At 36.0% G+C, this 18,182-nt stretch overlaps 1 protein-coding gene across 3 annotated transcripts in view; it reads right to left on the reverse strand.

Annotated features, from left to right (window-relative positions):
- Positions 1–18,182, reverse strand: part of ST7L (suppression of tumorigenicity 7 like) — a 67,922-nt gene that overhangs the window by 24,943 nt on the left and 24,797 nt on the right. For all 3 annotated transcript variants that reach the window (XM_044001734.1, XM_044001733.1, XM_044001735.1), the window contains exons 6-12: positions 17,531–17,609; positions 13,006–13,160; positions 11,378–11,475; positions 10,919–11,033; positions 9,742–9,814; positions 8,955–9,057; positions 214–364 (exon numbers count right to left, since the gene is read on the reverse strand). In XM_044001734.1, coding sequence (XP_043857669.1) covers positions 214–364; positions 8,955–9,057; positions 9,742–9,814; positions 10,919–11,033; positions 11,378–11,475; positions 13,006–13,160; positions 17,531–17,609 — 774 coding nt within the window. The remainder of the gene's footprint in view (positions 1–213; positions 365–8,954; positions 9,058–9,741; positions 9,815–10,918; positions 11,034–11,377; positions 11,476–13,005; positions 13,161–17,530; positions 17,610–18,182) is intronic.

Genomic DNA, 18,182 nt, shown 5'->3' on the forward strand with positions numbered 1-18,182 from the left:
CAGCTTCTGTCCTACCCCAAATGTGGCATCAAGATAAGTGAATTAAGCATTTCCAGCAATAAACCAAACATAATAGTACTGAGTTCACTTTGAAACTAATCTCAACCACAAAGCCTTCAGGAGACTAGCACAATCTCATTAAAGCCGACTGCTTGTGAATGCTGTGAATAAAGTCAGCGAGATTAGCTAGTCGGGTTGGAAAAGAATACTTACTGCCTTCCCACGTGCACTGCAACAGATTAAGGGCACCTTCTATTCGCTTCCAGTGCTGAAGATGAAAGAAAGCGTAGGCAACCGCCTCACTGTCCCCCCGTTTCAGAATATGTTCTGGGGGTAATATTAAACTTTTCATTTCAAGTAAGTACTGGAAGAATAACACACACAAAGACACAGAAAAGAAGAAAAGAAAGTGAAGTTATCTGGATTAGACCCAAACTTCACAAAAACATAGATCTCACAGTGTTAGGAGGCTTGTCTGCTATAATGAAACTTCGGGGTATTTAGAGTTATAGACTCATGACAAGGCTGAGGATCCAGCAGAGGGGTGTGGATGTGTTAAATACTAATTAAAAAACACATATATACACAAAGTTCTCAAAGTTTATAATGTTTTCATTAGCCACATCAATGACAAGAGGAATAAAGCTTTCCCAAGATTAAAATGGAAATAGAAGCTGAGAAAGTCAGTTCACAAACATTTTCCCCATGTATACCCCTAAGAAAAGCAAAAATGAAGAAGTTAACAACACAGTAAAGGCAAAAATAATATCAAAAATTTACAAAGTACCATGGTGGGGAGCATTGCACTGAAATAACTTTTCTTTTTTCCTCTTATTCCTGAATTTTCAGGAAGGAAAACTAGAAATAACAGTTGCTGAACTTCATTTCGAAATCTTTTACTCTAAAATAAAAACCCTGCTTTAACATTAAAATCATTATCAACAGCAGAGCAATAATGGCCAATCCATTCATCAATCATATTGAAATGAAGATGGAAACTGAACAGTTCACTTGAACATATGTTATCTTTATTATCCATGATAGTACTACAATACTATTTAGCTGACCATTCCAACTCTTCTCCACTCAGGGCTCAGGTAACCCTCTTACTGAAATGGGCTTAGAAGACTCTCATTGGTTATAAGCAATGTGATACTAAATTATGAGTCATAATAGCCAAACTACACTAACTTGTTATAAAATGCAAGGGGAAAAGTTCCTGCTTGCAGATGTGTTGCATAAGAAACATATTCTTTCACTTCAAATCAACAGTGTGGTTCCCATGGTTTTTATACAGGCCAAAGAAAAAAGAAGAGAAATTTGTAAAAATGAGATTCTGTAGTCCTGTAATGCATTTTAGTTGCAACAGTTTCAAAAATTTTTTAAAGGAAACCATTAGGTCTTGCATTCTAAAATGCTTCTAATACATGCACTTAAATGCACAGCTCACTTCAATCACCCAAATATAATAAAATAGATTTTTCCCAGTTTGTTTATGAAATACTCCTCTTAGATAATGACTAAGCTTAATCCCCACCTTTAATCATTTTTGCTCTTGATGTTTCTGACTCTCTCCTCAAAGTGTAAGAATGCAGCCTGCTCATCAATTTATTTCAGCAGATGTCACAAACTATGAGATTATTTACTAATCCAGTTTGGGGACTTAACATTTCCCATTCAGTTTCTTAAAGGAATGCAGCAGAGGTTGTGCCCTGGTCAAGCAAAGCCCATTTGCTGCCTGGCTGGGTTCTCTCCCTTAGTGCCTTGGGCCTATACTTGGGAGGGTAATATTCTTTCTAATCCCCTCTAATCCTCTTCCATTTTTTTAAACATAGTAAAAGATCACTCACACCAGGCGGCTGTGGGAAAACTGGCTCAAATATCTGACCTCTGACATGACTCCTTATGCTCTCTGTGCTGAATATGCCACAAGTGCACTAAGTACTTCAATAGGAAACACTCGAGCAAGCGCGCGCGCGCGCGCGCACACACACACACACACACACACACACACACACACACACACACAGAGCAATCATAGGAAAATCTCTACCTGAAAATTACAAATATTTAATTTCTTAATTTTGAGATCTATTTAGCACATAAGAATTTTCCATTAAAGCTCATCTTAGTTTTTACAAATAGCTTATATTGAAACTGTAAAAATACTGTAATTATTTAATATTTACACTCCTAAAGATTTTAGTTTACTATTAACTAAAACCTTGGCTTCCAATGTTGTACATAGCTACAAAGAACACTTCTAGGCACTCAACTTGAACCAAGGTATTAGAATAATTCTTATCTTATAAGAGCAAATCATTTGAAGATTCACAATAAATATTTTCTCAACTCAATAATTTACTGTTTAATAAAGGTACTCAAAAACATGACTTTTTTTTCCTTTCATCCAGAACTACAGTTTCATAGATATAGGAAAATTACAGGGAGGAAATTCCTTGCAGCAATTTTTCTACAACTTACAGGTTTAGAGAGTTACATGGCCAATTGGTATGGGGGGTAGGGCTTGATTACTGGGTTTTCTGAATCGATCTATCTACAACCTCACACATGTGTATCTACATACACATATACAAACACATAAGACATATTTATAAAAGAATAAGCCCGTGCTATTTCTTAGGAAAATAAATCTGCAATTTTTAAATTTTAAAATAATTTATTTACATATTACCAAATTTCACCTAATGACTCAAGGTAAAATATTCTACACATTTAATCCACATGAACAATTCATATTATTCCAAATTTTAAAAAATATTCATCTAAAATTCAAGACAAATTCTTCATTTAATTAAAATTTCTGCAATAAAAGGGAATGGTGAGTTATTTCATTCTATCTCTTACCCAACTTCAATGTGTGTATTTCATCAAATCAAAGCAACCAACATTTATTAAGTATCTACTATGTTCAAAGAACTATGCTGGGCTCTGGGGAAACAAAGATGAAAATGAAGCAGTCCCAGCCTCTAAGAAGCCTATATGATACTGAGGGAATATAAAATGTACACAAGTTATTAAAAACACAGTACCAAAATATAATTTTAAGAGGTAGGAAGCACTAACAACTTGGAATGGGATTCTAGGAGGGGGAGGTGAAGATGGAGTGAATTCCAGGCATGGGGGAGAGTGTATGCATCTTCATGGAAGCAGGACATGGAGTGTCCTGTTCAGAAGCAGCTAAGAGACTAGTATGCTGAGGACAGAGAATTCTTTAAAGAATGGGACATGAAATCAAGTGGGAAGAGTCTGTGGCAGTAAGATAGAGGGGGCTCCAATGTCAGGCTAAAGATTTTGTTCTAGAGGCCATTGAGGACCACTAAAGATTTTTGAATGAGAGAAAGATCTATGTTTATAGGATGTTTATAGGATGATCAATCTGGAATGACAATGATGTAGAAATTTTCTCAGGAAGGAGATAAGCCAGGTGAACAACTGTAGGAGGCTATTGTAATAATGAAGACAAGATCTGAAATTACAGATTTTCTAGAGTGTATGTTACTCTATACATGATACTCACTCGATTTGTTGGCCGACTCAAATATCACACACATAGCTAAAGACTTTGGGATTCTCTGCTAAAGTATTTTTCCAATGCCTCATCATGACATGGAGGTGACCCTGAATTCCTGAAGGTTACCCCAACAGGGCATAAGCTCTGGCAAGTCCTACCTAAGCTAGAAAGCCTTCAAGTGCAGGCCTGGTGACAGATTATGTTTCTGTTGTTGGAGAACCAACCTAACTCTATGCAGAGATATAACACTTGAAGTTTGGTAACCTGGCAATGAACTTTTCTGGCCACAGAACACAAGAGGAACAGCTCCTAAAGCAGAGAGGATGCTGTGATATTACTGATACAGTGCCCACCCTAATGAAATCAAAAATCCATAAATAACAGGTAAGAAAATTTCCCAACTAAATGTGCAAAATAGAAGCTACTCCTTCATCATGGTTTGGTAGGAAGAATGCTGGATTTGAAGTAAGAGAGCCTGAATTCAAATCATGATTCTACCACTAATTTGTCTGGCATTCAGCAAGTCACCTAAGCTCTCTGGGTCTTTATTTCCTTAACTATAAAATGAAGGGATTGGACTAGATGTTTCTAAGATCCCTTTCAATTCTTCATCTACGACTGTATGATTTAAATGTTTATTTAACTTATTGTAAATAAATATGTATAAAGAAGTATAAAAAGCTCAATTAAAAACTAAGCACAAATCAAAAATGCCATTGTATTTGTCTTATATTAAACTGTGATTATATGCCAACCAGAAAAGGATAAAATAAGAATATCTTTAAGGTAACAAAGTGAAAAGTTAAGCTAAACAAAATCAGATCTTTTAAAGTAATGGGTCAGTCAAGCTTCTCCAAATTTAGACAGGCTATCATAGTAATCTGTTTCCAAATCAATCCCCCGGCAATGTTCCAAGTTAATCCCACTGAGTTCACCTATTCAAATTATTTGTAGACATCCTCAGCTAGGAAGACCTTCACTATTAACTTGGAATCTATTCCATGCATACTAGAAGTTTCCAGGAACAAGACTAACTACTGGCTACTCTAGAATAATACCCATAAAGCTAAGTTACATATATACTCTGTGAGACAGTAAATAACTACTGGAATCTATTTGTACCGGTCACATAGAAAGTTAGAGCAATAGCTACTCTTAACAGTAGGGTTAAAGTAACATGGTGACACAGTCGCGTGGTGATTACTTTTATAATAAAAGCTCTAAAATAATACCTATTGTTATACTCAAACTAACTCTAAGTTTGTTATCCTTTGATCTTTATAATTTATTTTAAAGATCACCTCATATTTACCTCCAGCTCTATAAGTTTTACAATGGTCTTTGGCCAAATGCAATAAAATTCTAACCTGAAGTAATGATAATGCTCTATAATCTTCTTCCTTGTAAAGGCAGAGGTTAAAGACAAATCTGTCTGAGAGCATCTGAAATTAAGTTGCTTTGCTCTTGATCAGTCATGCACACAAATGCCAATTTCTCTCTGCAATTATCATTCTCAGTGCACATTCTATGAGACTGGACAGGCGAGCTGAATAGAGAGCCATGTGGCTCTGTATAGGGGGTGGCTGCTATACATACCCTCGGTAGCCTCAAGACACAGGGCATATGATCCTATACTGAAGGAATGGTAAAGAGAGGCACCATCTACTCAAATATGTACCTGATATTTTAATGGCCTTCATTGTTTGAAAAACAGAGACACCGAAGGGGCCAAAAGCAGGTCCCACTGGCACTATATGTGGGTCAGCATCTGTAACCACCTCATCTCTCTTGTCATTCCTTCTATTCCACACATGATCTCACCTTATCCCCTTTCAGTAACTTTGGGCACATGCCACTGTAGGATAGGCACTCTGGCCTAGTGAAGCAGTAGCTTGATAGTGCCCTCATGGCTAAAAGAATAGTCTGTGATCAGGGGTATACAATGTCCTGAAAGTTTCAAAGTGCTCTAGACTAACCAGAATAGACTTCATATTCTACATATTTACTTTTTTTAAATCCCCGTGCAACTATAAAAGAACCAGGCAAAGTCAGCTTTCTTGCCAGCACCAGACTAAAAGCAGCTTTATTATTAAACAAGAAATTCTATAATAATAAAAATAAATAAAATAAGCTCACAGTAAAATGTACTCCTGAACACATACTCAAGACATGGAGATTTTAAAAACAAGTACTCTCTCTTTTTTAAGTAATCCACTTTACTATTCTATAAAACTTGTACATACCTACTTGTGTACATATTGTCTCCCACATTAGAGTATAAGCCCCTTGAGGAAAGGAGCTGTTTTTACTTTTGTTTTGTATCTCTAGTGCTTGGCATTATGCCTGGCACATAATAAACATGAAAAGCTTGTCAATTGTTAAACTCGTTAATTCCCATCTGTCTTGGGTCCTTCATCTTGGATCTTCACTGGTCTCAAGAGAGGAGAGCCCAAGTCTCATATGTTCTTGGGTAAAAGCACAAAAATGGCACTTATGGGGAAACAGGACTGCCCAGACAAAAAAGAGGAAAGGGACCACTTCTCATAAGAATGATTTGAATGCATACAATACCTAAGATTACAAAGGAAAATCATTAAAATGAAATCCAGTTATCAAGATATTTTTAAAAATCAAGTTCACAGACTCTGGATCTAGTCTAATCCTTACTTTTTATAAATGAGGAAACTGAGGCCCCGGAAGGTAACAAGGTACTTTGGAAAGATGACAGCCTTATTTCTCTGGAGGTCTTATAATCTAACCCTGTGGTTGATAATTCCATTCCATTCAAATGCATGTACAAAAGACAACTGATAATACTAAGGGTATTAAAAGATATCTTATATTCAAAACTTGGAGAAAAACTTATGGCTAGTGACGAGGAACATGAAACAAGTGAATAAGGTCATGAGTAACATTCTGGAATCTTTCTTCTCTAAAGATATTTCAGAATATGAAAGACATCCATACGTATAAAACTGTCTAGATGAAACTGGCCTGAAAACATGGACCTCTGGAGCATCAAAGTGTAAAGGGCTCCTCCAATCTGCCTGTACATAAAATATGCAGCAGTCATAGTGATAACACATACGAAAGTTGCATAACCAAATAAAAAACGGAGATAGTGGCTGGCATAAACAGAATACACAAACCCCAAACCAAGACCACAGGGTTATCATAGCTGCTGGGTACTGAAATTTACTCATAACAATCAAAGGTCTGTACAAGCAATCAATATTAATGAAATACCTAAAAGTAAATGCACAGCCTGGAGAGATTTATGTGATCTTTCTCCAGTACACTTCTAATAGTTTCCAGCTTTAACAAATTGCACAGCTCTAGACCTACAGTCATTCCTGTTGGAGCTGTATGGAAAGCTGCCAACAAACATTCTTTGCTAAATCAACTTTATCCTTTGTCATTTTACTGTTATGTTTCATATGATAATTTATGCCAAATTTGCATAAGAAATTTGTAAGAAGAAATGAAAAGGTTTTTAAAAATGTTGAAAATGTCATTGTTCATTAGGTTAAAGAAGTTATCACGACCCTTAACAGAGGTTTGAAAAGGAACCTACCCCCACCCTTCCAAAGCCCTTTATGTTTACTTGGCCCCAGCTGAGAGTTAGGAATATAGACCATGACAGGGGGGAAAAAAAGAGAAAGAAGCCTGAACATACTTCATCGATGTATGACTGTAGCAAAAACAGACAGCCTCAAATTCCAGAGCTGTGTCAGTTCATATAACGTTAATGTTATTTAAGTGGGATGCTGTCCAGATTGTTGGGACTCAGAGTTTCTCAGAAGTACCTTAATGACTGTTCTGTTTGATACAGTTTAGTTTAAGGATTCCACCCTTTTAAAATAATGTCATTTTGCAGCACAATTCAACCTTCAATTGAGTATAATAAAAGTTGGGTCATCAGCTCATCTATTATTCAACAAAGTCCCATCTTCTTATCAGGCCATTTGTGGGACTGGCCTGGAAGTTTATGAAAATGTCTAACAATTTAATCTTATATATTATAGAATGATAATTTAAATTCTTCAGTTAAGGTGACATTAAACAGTCTCTCTGAACAACCTAGTGGGCTTTATCTAACTAGAGTAGTTTTCAATAGCTATTCTACTTGCCTTTCCATATAAAATGGACAACAATAAAAAACATTACTTTTTTCATTAAAAAAATTAAGATTATTGGTTTTATGTAATGAAGGGATAAATCAGTCAAGGTACAAAAATGTAAAGTGATGAATTAGTTTTAGACATGCAATCATTTTCTAGTCAATCTTAACTGGTATTGCTTTATTCTTCACAAAGCTTACCATTTATAACTAACATTGCATTTGTACATAGCACTTTCCTTTACAAAACATTTCCCCCATAACAACTTCACAAGGAAAGTAATACCCATATTATTATCTATCTCCATCATACAGATAAGGGAACTGAGGCTGAGAGGTTATTTGCCTTGTGCAGGGTCACACAATTCATGTCAGAACCAGGATTCAAACCCAGCTCTGCAGACCCCTAAGTCAAAAGCACTGTTAGTATCTCATGTATCTGCCATGGGGCAGAAGGGCAAACTAGGCTCTCAGTGAAGGCCTTGTCTCTGCAGACTCTACCTTTTCGGAAATTATTTCTTAGAGCTTAATTCCTTTAGTGTCTACCAGTTTCCAAGTTCCATAATCTTATCTTGTATTATACTTAACTGCAACCAAAATTTTTTCTCAATATGATGTACAGCGTATATTAAAAATTTTAAAGGTCTTTTAATATGCCTTAAAAAACAACAACCAATATTTATGTTAGGTGAGAATACATAAATATTATTCAACAAACCATGCCGATAGGGTGTGTAACAAAGAAAAATGAAACTGGTACACAGTTTCATCAGGGACTATACAAACATCAACTCAGCAGTTCTTCTGGGAACTTCCACATCTGTTTCCTATCATTGATTATTTTAATCTATTTGTCTCCAGTCTTTGTCCAGCGCAGGTCCAAAACTCAGGCATTTGTCTAGAAAACACTCTTACAGTAAAACACAGGAAATGTGATTTAATGATTCAAAATATGAATAACCCTCCATTAAAAGCATGCCATTTGGCCACTTCTCCCCTAAAGCTACAGTGAAAGCAACGACTAAATGAAGGGATAGATAGACTTCAGACTATTCTGACAGCAACCACCAACTCTAAAATGATTATTCCTATTGGTTTTTAAAAAATATTCTTAATAATCTCTTTAGTCAAATGAGGGGGGAAAAAAAAGCATGCTACAATAATTAAGATTATTGGCCTAGAAGTTAGAAGAACTAGCTTTTGATCCAATATCTGTCACTGACTTTATAACCTTAGGTAAGGTTGATATTTTCATTAAAAAAAAAAACTGGCACACTAAAAGAAAAGAAACTCACTTACTTTTGGAACATGAGGGTTAAATTCCACTGCTCTATGAATTGCTTCCACAGCATTAATTTCCGCAGTGCTCAGTCCTCTTCTAGAGGCTGTTTCTGGAGAAAATCTGGGGGAGAAAAACATTTCAAATTGGAAAAAAAAATCCTATTAAAGAAAAAAGTAAGGAAGAACTATGAATTAAGACCAATGTCGTAAAATCGAGCAGTTTTTGCTGATAGAAAAAGGCAACTGATTTCTAATATTGAAAGTAAAGCCACCTGGTTCAATAGATACAACCAGGAAATAGAGGAAATAGAACTCTCCAAACATTTAAAAATTCTAGTTGATGCAGAATCACTTAGAAACTAAGTTAGACCCTTTAGGGAGGCTAATAAAATTAGAAAAGCTACAGAGGAACATCAACAATCCCACTCCATAAAAGGAGACTTCTGCCAAATTTTCATGTGAGAAGAATGCAGGCAAAATTCATTCAGCAAGGCGACATATTCAGAAATACATTCAGAATAACCAACAATTAAGGGAATTCAAAATTAACCATATTAGAAATAAACTAAGGGAAATAGCATGTGATGTTTCATTCCAATATACAAAACATCGGGTCATTAAGGAATAACATTATCAAAGCTCATAGACTTGGCCAAAGCGTTCCAAAGCCTTAGGAATGATTACGAGAAAAACAACTTTAAAAGGAGCATTATTCAGAACCAGGGAAGAAAGAAAATTAATGTCCTTCTATTCAGCTCTCCAGTTAGTATCTTCTCCAGATGCTCTAAATTCCACAACTACTCACCTCTCTGACACAGTCCTAGTCTTCAACAGTGCTGCTGTATAACAAATTGCGGCTGACTTTGGAAGACTGATATCTGTAATAAAAAGATCCCAAATCAGGAAAATCAAGCTTAAATTGCTTAAGAAGAAGAATTTCAAAACTATGTCTATAAACACATTATATCAATATCATAACTCTTAAAAAAATATCAAAGTTGACTTTCAAAAAGTTAAAGTCCTGGCACTAGAATGAGAGTGGTAAAGATCTTCTCTTTAATGACTCTCAAAGCTCTGGAGTGAAACTAGCAAATACAATCCTAAAGCAGTGGATCTCCTATTTTTTCCAAGAATACAATAGTGAAATTCTACAACATTGGAATACTAAAGAAAGAATTCAAAGCACAGGAGCAAATCTCAAATTTTTAAAACCAGTTAAATCTCAAGTCCTGGACTTTCTCTACCATCAGCTCATTTTGATTTCTTAAATACGGTCCCAAGCTTGTCTAGTATATGTCCCCCAAGCAGGCCAAGCATCTGGTAAGTAACATATGGAAAGGATTTCTCACAAATTTCTTCATGAGCGTGCATCATTCTGAAGCACTTCTTAAGTGTTCCAGATGTTTAAAAGAAATAAACTTCTTTCTCCAAATATAACACATTCAAACTTTCCAAGTCAATAGGCAAAAAGGAACAGGTCACAAATATTTCTAAGTTAACGGTGAAGCATCCACAACGGGACAGGTGTAGTATGACAAGGTGCACTGATACACAGAAAGGCATGTCCAAGGACATTGTGATGAGTGATGTCAGGCTACTTTCAGTTCGTGGTTACAAGAAGATACCTCACAGGAGACCCATTCAAGTCCCCAGGAGGAAGAACCTTGCAGTGTGTCTGTAATAATCCTTAAAACTCCTCTGTGAAGTGAACTGGCGCATCTATAAAAGGTATCCCTCTCAGATTTCTAATTCATTTAAAGACTCTGACGAGAAGACAACACCTCCTAGTGACCCATGCCAGTCTGCACTTCATGCTACCATTAATGAACTACATCAGAGGAAAGAAACAGGAAGTCTGAGAATCTCTCTAGGCCCCAATGTTTCATGTATATTGATATTGATATTGAACCGCCTGACAGATACACTAAAAGAGAAAAGGGAATCTAATTGTTAGTCAAAAGTGTTAGAAAAACATCACTTACCATCATATTTTGCTAGAACTGCCTGAACATCTGCATAAGCCTGTAATTCTAGAAGGGATTCTAGGAGATTTTCATGGATGTTCAACATACTAAGAGGAGGAAATTCTTTCATTAGCTGCATATTTAAAAAAAAGATGGTTAAAACATGAACGCAGAAGTTCTTTTGTAGTTTAGCAAAACAGTAACATATTGTCTCTCCCTAGTTGAATGTAAGCCTGTTGAAGGCAAAGACAGTTTCATTTTTGTCTCCAGTTCCTAGAACTAGAATATGCTTAACAGATGTTTATTAAATTTAATTTGTTGAAAAAGAGACCCTACAACTTGCTAAGTAAAGGTATATTCCATATATATTTTGTTAAGTCAACTAAAAACAGCAATTCAACTAAAAATTCATAATTTGTTAAAAAACACTTTTAATTACTAAAAGACAAGTATCTTATGATCTTCAAAATTACTCACATCTCTCATTATTTTTACTGCTTCTCTTATCCTTCCTAATTTTCTCGCACACATTGCTAGTCTTCGTTTAATATAAACCAATACGTTGGTGTCTCTTCCTAAATGAAAAAGAAAAGAATGATATAACTATTGGCTAACGTCATCAACTAAAATTTAATTTATATTATCCATTTTATGTCTTTACTTACACTGGAAGACATAACTGAAATAAAAGTGTATGATTTATGTCTCACAAATAATTGGTCCAACAATAATATAATGCAAAGTCCGCAGTACATATGCAAGTCACAAGTTCATGTTTAAGACTCACAGAACAAAAAGCACATATTAATTGAGGAAAGCAACATTAACTCATTATTTTATATTTCTACTTAAATAATAGTATTATTATAATCTTCACTTCTGTTTTGACTGGCTAACTAAGAGGTTCCAAAATAAAATTTCCATGGACAATTAAACTTAAAAAAAAAAAGAAGCTGCCAATGGCTAACATACTCAAACAACTTCTAGAACCCCTTTTAAAAATGTTTCTCTAACTATCTCACTCATATTTAAAATTTTACAAGGATAAATAACACAATACTTTTTAAAATATGCAATTTCATTAGTTCCAGCCTGCAAAATTATAAATTCCCACAATTGTGTGTTATAACAACATGCAGTAATGAAACATACTGCATACATCAATATTTAGCCTAGAGAGGGGACATTATCCAAACCTGAATTTCCACAAACAAAAAGATTTAGAACTTAACTGCTAACAGATAATGCAATATATAAACATTTCAATTTATTGTCCACTAACTGCCAAAATCATGGAACTGAAGCTCTTTGGCCACAAGAGAAGGCAGCAGCAGTGTTGTTGCTCCTAATGTCTTTGGTAAGAGTGTCTCCCTATGGAAAAAAGGGAGGGCTCAGTTTTTGTAGTTCACCAAATGATCACCTCAAGCACTTTGTGGGGAATTTCAGAAACGATCAGTACAAGGTATGAGGGTGGATATTGTGCTGAGAATTTAATAAAGTAAATTCATCTATATCCCACAGCCTGAACAACAGGTTTTGGGATGACAGAGGACCAAAGAAGCATCACATTACCAGCAAAAAAACCTCTCAAATAGTGAATACAGCACCTTCCTTTTAGGAACAACAAACTTTGAAAGCGAGTCTCTTCAATGATTCTCTCAATATCCCCTTGAGATGAATTATATTTGGTTTGTTTGTTTGTTTGTTTTTTGGGGTTTTTTGATGAGGCAATTGGGGTTAAGTGACTTGCCCAGGGTCACACAGCTAGTAAATGTTAAGTGTCTGAGGCTGGATTTGAACTCAGGTACTCCTGAATCCAGGGCCAGTGCTCTATCCACTGTGCCACCTAGCTGCCCCTATATTTGTTTTGATAGTAAGTATTATAAAAATTAGTATTGTATCTTCTTTCAATATAATCAAAGCAAAAGTGTTATGTCAGTATGTTTTCTCTTAATAAGCATATTTTTTTCTTTTTTTAGTTTACAAATAAGCTGAGTAAGTAGATTAGTTGATTTCCTATGAAAGTGAGCTAACCTATAAGCAGTTACCTTAAAATGAAAAAAAGAGAGTATCTGGAAAGATATGCTCAGTTTAGATGTGCTTACTAAGTTGGGCTTCGTGCTGAGGACTCTGGTGCTGGTGCTGCTGTGACCTCTTATAAATTGTCTCCCCGGCTTTGAGGGCCTGTTTAAATAACTTCTCAGCATCTGCAATCGTTGTTGCCTCCTCCTCAGCCAGCAGAACATAGGCAGTGGCACAACTGTAATGAAGGGAACAGTCTGTCTTCCACACTCCTCTCCTGCCCCCTTGTTGTCCTCATACTGACCCCCTCCTTCCCAGGCCGTTAAGCTTCCAAAGGAGCTGGTCAGGATTTTAATTCAGTAGTGGCCTATCACACAGAAATAACCAGAGCACCTCCCCCACCCCCACCCCCAGCCAGGGGCCTGTTTTCCTTCTATCCCTTCTTCCCTCCTCTTGGCCCCTCTCTTTACTGTCCTTCTCTCTGACTTCCCAGCCATCTCCAGACTGAGTTGTCCCCACTCCAGCCATCTTCCACAAGACCTCTGGACTCTGCTCCTATGGACAGCTAGGGCACCAGAGTGCACAGAACACAGGGCCTGGAGTCAGGAAGACCTGAGCTCAAATCTGACCTCTGGCATTCACCAGCTGGGTAACCCCAGACAAGTCATGCAACCTATGATTGCCTCAGTTTCTTCAACCGTAAAAATGGAGAATATAATAGCATCTCCCTTTCAGGGTTGTTGTTTAACACAGTGCCTGGCACATAGTAGGTGCTATATAAATGCTTATTCCTTCCCTTCCCACACCAGAACCACTTAAATTCCACCCTGGGTCCCTGGGCTCTGATAGCATCTCTATAGGGTTTTAAAATCCTCAAAGTGTTTGACGAGTGTATCTCATCTGATACTCATGACCCAGGAAGGGAGACATTACCACTATTTCCATTTTAGAGATAAGAGAATTATGTCTAGAAAGGCTAAGTCACTGTCCTCTCAGTTGCGCACTCTAGGAGGGCCTTTGTCTTCTCTCATTCTGAATCAGACCTCCTTACCAATCCGGGTCATTTCCAGACCATGCTACTGCACATCTGCCCCCTCTCCCCCGAGACTGCCTATTCCCCTTTCTATGTCTTCCTCCATTAGAACAGAAGTTCTCTGAGAGCAGGGCCTGTCTTGCTTGCTTATATTTGTATCTCCAGTGAAGGGCATATATTAGGAGCTCAAAATACTTCATTCTTCCTGGGGGGTTTTGTCCCATTATTTATCTTTTTGCCTCTAATTTGTATGTTTCTGAACTATTGTCCTTCATTGTTTCTTGAGGTGAAGGGGGGGTGAGGGGGGAATATAAATATATTGGATAAAAATGTAAAGTATATAACATATTATATAAAGAGGTAGGATGTTGAATTATATGATAATTAAACCTGCTTATAAGTCTATATATATATATATACATATATATTGAGATGCTTAACTTAGTATAGTTCTTTAATTTAAAAAATTATATGCCCACAAATAAAATTTTTTCAATAATATAGAGACTAAGACAAGCTATTTGTATGGGATGAATTTCTTTTTCTAAAAACTTCTGATTCATGTCCTAGTCAATTTTTCCAAAGTGATTATAACTCCTTCATCAGAGTCAGGGAGAAATAGTGAAAAAAATCCAGGGAGATGAGGGTAATGTAGGAGAAAATAATTGTGCCTGATAACCACTATCATGTCCCTGATAGCCCTGAACCCCCCAATCCAACCTCTCCTCCCTCAGGCTCTGCCTTCCATCACACAGTTTCCGTTCTGTCCAGGGTCCTACAAGTGGTATCCAAAACAAGTCCATCTTCCCTTGGTCTTCTATAGTAGTCTTCCCAATTCCCAACACTATTACAAGTCTTAGTCTTCCTCCTCATTGACACTTACCTGTTCTATGTTTCCTCTTCCTTTGGGGTGAGGGTCCCTGAATTTCCCACAGTAATGACTATACACCTTGGTGAACTCAATCTTGTTAATGTAATGTTTTCAATAGCTAGAGGTCCCCTTGTTCCCTCCAGGTACTCTGTTCATTTTAAAAGTATCCACCCCATATGAAAAAAATGCTCTAAATCACTATTGATTAAAGAGATGCAAATTAAAACAACTCTGAGGTACCACCTGACACCTATCAAATTGGCTAAGATGACAAAAAAGGAAAATAACAAATGTTGGAGAAGTTGTGGGAAAATTGGAACACTAATGCATTGTTGGTGGAGCTGTGAACTGATCCAACTATTCTGGAGAGCAATCTGGAATTATGCCCAAAGGGCTATAAAGCTGTGCATACCCCTTAACCCAGCAATACCACTTTTGGGTCTTTTTCCCAAAGAGATCATAAAAAAGGGAAAAGGACCCACATGTACAAAAATATTTATAGCTGCTCTCTTTGTGGTGGCAAGGAATTGGAAATTGAGGGGTTGCCCATCAATTGGGGAATGGCTGAACAAGTTGTGGTATATGAATGTAATGGAATTCTATTGTGCTGTAAGAAACAATGAGCAGGAAGAGTTCAGAGAAACCTGGAACAACTTGCATGAACTGATGATGAGTGAGATGAGCAGAACCAGAAGAACATTGTACACAGTATCATCAACATTGTGTGTTGATCAACTGTGATGAACTAGATTCTTCTCACCAATGCAATGGAACAGGAGAGTTCCAGGGGACTCATGATGGAAGGGGATCTCCAAACCCAGAAAAAAAAAAAAAAAAGAACTGTGGAGTATAGATGCTGATTGAACCATACTATTTCTTTTGGTTTTGGTGCTGTTGTTTTTCTATTTTGAGGTTTTTTTCTCATTGCTCTGATTCTTCTCTTATAACATGACTAATGCAGAAATATGTTTGATGTTATTGTATATATATAACCTATTTCAGATTACCTGCTGTCTTGGGGAGGGAGAAAAATCTGAAATTGGAAAGCTTGTATAAACAAATGTTGAGAACTATCTTTACATGTAACTGGAAAAAAATAAAATACTTTTATCAGAAAATAAATAAATTTTTAAAAAAGAAAAGAAAAAAAGTATCCTCATGAAGACAATGTTTCTACCTTGTTTCATTAACCCAGGAGAATGATGGAATTAGTAGAAATATCTGGCCAGGTAAAAAAAGGGAAGATGACAATAGGGCAGGGAGCCAATTAAAGGTCATACAAGGCAAAACAAATCATATTATGTAAATACTCTCTATGTTACACTATTAAGAGTTTTCAAATAAAAGTGAAGTATGTGGTAGCTAGGTGGCTCATTGGATAGAGTACTAGCTCTGGAGTCAGGAGGATATGAGTTCAAAGCTGGCTTCAGACACTTACTAGCTGTATAACACTGGGCTAGTCATTTAACTCTGATTGCTTAAAAAAAAAAAAGTAAAGTATATAATAATTCCACTAACCAAGAAAAAACACTTAAAAAAAAAGAACTAGCTTGTACCTAAACTGGTATATTTTAAAGTATATGTAAATCAGAGAGAAAAGACTACTGAAATTACCTTTTTTCAGTAAGAAAGACTGCTTTAAATCTATCCTACAATGCCCACCAACTGATATTCCTTAACTCCTTAAAAATGTAACCCCAAATTTACCACTCCAGGATGTACCCCCTGACAAACCAACTCTGGTTCCTTTCATTCTGCATCATTTGGCATTTTAATTTCATATTTTACATTTACTGATCAAATGTTTTTAATGTTAAACTGATTTGCAAGGATACATTTCATTTCAAATTAAACTGTAATAGAAGCAGTTAGGTGGTTCAGTGGATAAAGTATTGGCCCTGGATTCCTGAGGACCTAAGTTCAAATCAGGCCTCAGACACTTGACGCTTACTAGCTGTGTGACCCTGGGCAAGTCACTTCACCCTCATTCTCCCGCAAAAAATAAAATAAAATAAAAAAATTAAACTGTAATGTTCCTAAGAGCAGGGACTATGCCTTTTACTTTAAATGAGCTTTTTGTCCCTCAAATACCATTTTGGTTCAGAGAACTTTAGGTGGCCTTCGATTCAGGAGGACCTGAGTTCAAATGCAGCCTCAGACACATGCCACTAGCTGTGCAACCTTGGGCAAGTCACTTAACTCTCATTGCCCCACAAAAATAAAAAAAAATGCTTACTAGTAAAATGAAATTATAGTATAATGAAAGCTAAACCCAAGAGTTCTGGGAAATGCCTTTCGAAAACCTATTAGGATTTTTTAAAAAAACCTATTAGGATAGAAAAAAAATCTTTCAGAGGATACATGCTTCTGTACTTTCACAAAGACCTAGGAACTACAGTATAAGTATTAATTACTGCCAATTGAATTAGCAATCTCAATTTTTACAAAAAGATTGCTCCTATTTTTAACATCTATTCAAAAGAAAGAAATGCCATAGTTTCAAAAACACAGCACAGGTGTAAAAAAATAAAAAGTTACAATGTATTCATAATATGCATGTTTGGGGGGAAAAACTCTAAAACTATTCCAAATTTCTTCCAAAATAATAAATAAATAATGTAAAATGAAATAAAAGATGTTTGACAAATCTGGTATCTTGGGTATTCCTTCAAAACAAACTCATTTTCACATATTTCCGACTTACTCATTGTTCAGTTCTAAAGCTTGATAAGCTGCTTTGATACGAGCTGGAGGATTTCTTTCTCGCCACGCCTTCTGCATAACTATAGAAAAAATTTCAAAGAGTAAAATTATAAATATAAATTCTCTTATGCAAAATATACAAAAAACTACAGAGGCAAATACTGTCAAATTACATGTTCCTGAGACTCACCTGAATGGAACTAGGTTAATACCTCACATTAACCCAATTAGCTGGGTTAAATTTACATTTAATGTGAAAGCCTGAAGAATAACAATTACAAAGTATATCTTCTTCCTCACATGTATGAATAAGCATTATTGTGAAATCTCAAATTTACCAAGCCTCTAAAATATAAATACACATATATACCTGGAGAGTTGTGTTCAGTTTGTATTAAGACAATCCACTGAGTTCAAGCCACATGTCACATTATAACAAACCTGAAATATACCACCAATTCTTAATATTCTGAAGGGTAACAAGAAGCTGCTAAAACCTAAAATATGGTTGTTGTTTTTTTAAGTCTTCACTTAAGCTATTAAAACATAGCTTTGCTACTCAGCCCACATATCCAGGAGGTGTAATTTAATTGACTCTTGCTGTAAAAGACAAGAGAATAAACTTCATACACCACACACTTCTAGAAAATTTC

The sequence above is a fragment of the Dromiciops gliroides genome, chromosome 4 (genome assembly GCF_019393635.1).
Source record: "Dromiciops gliroides isolate mDroGli1 chromosome 4, mDroGli1.pri, whole genome shotgun sequence".
Taxonomy (NCBI): Eukaryota; Metazoa; Chordata; class Mammalia; order Microbiotheria; family Microbiotheriidae; genus Dromiciops; species Dromiciops gliroides.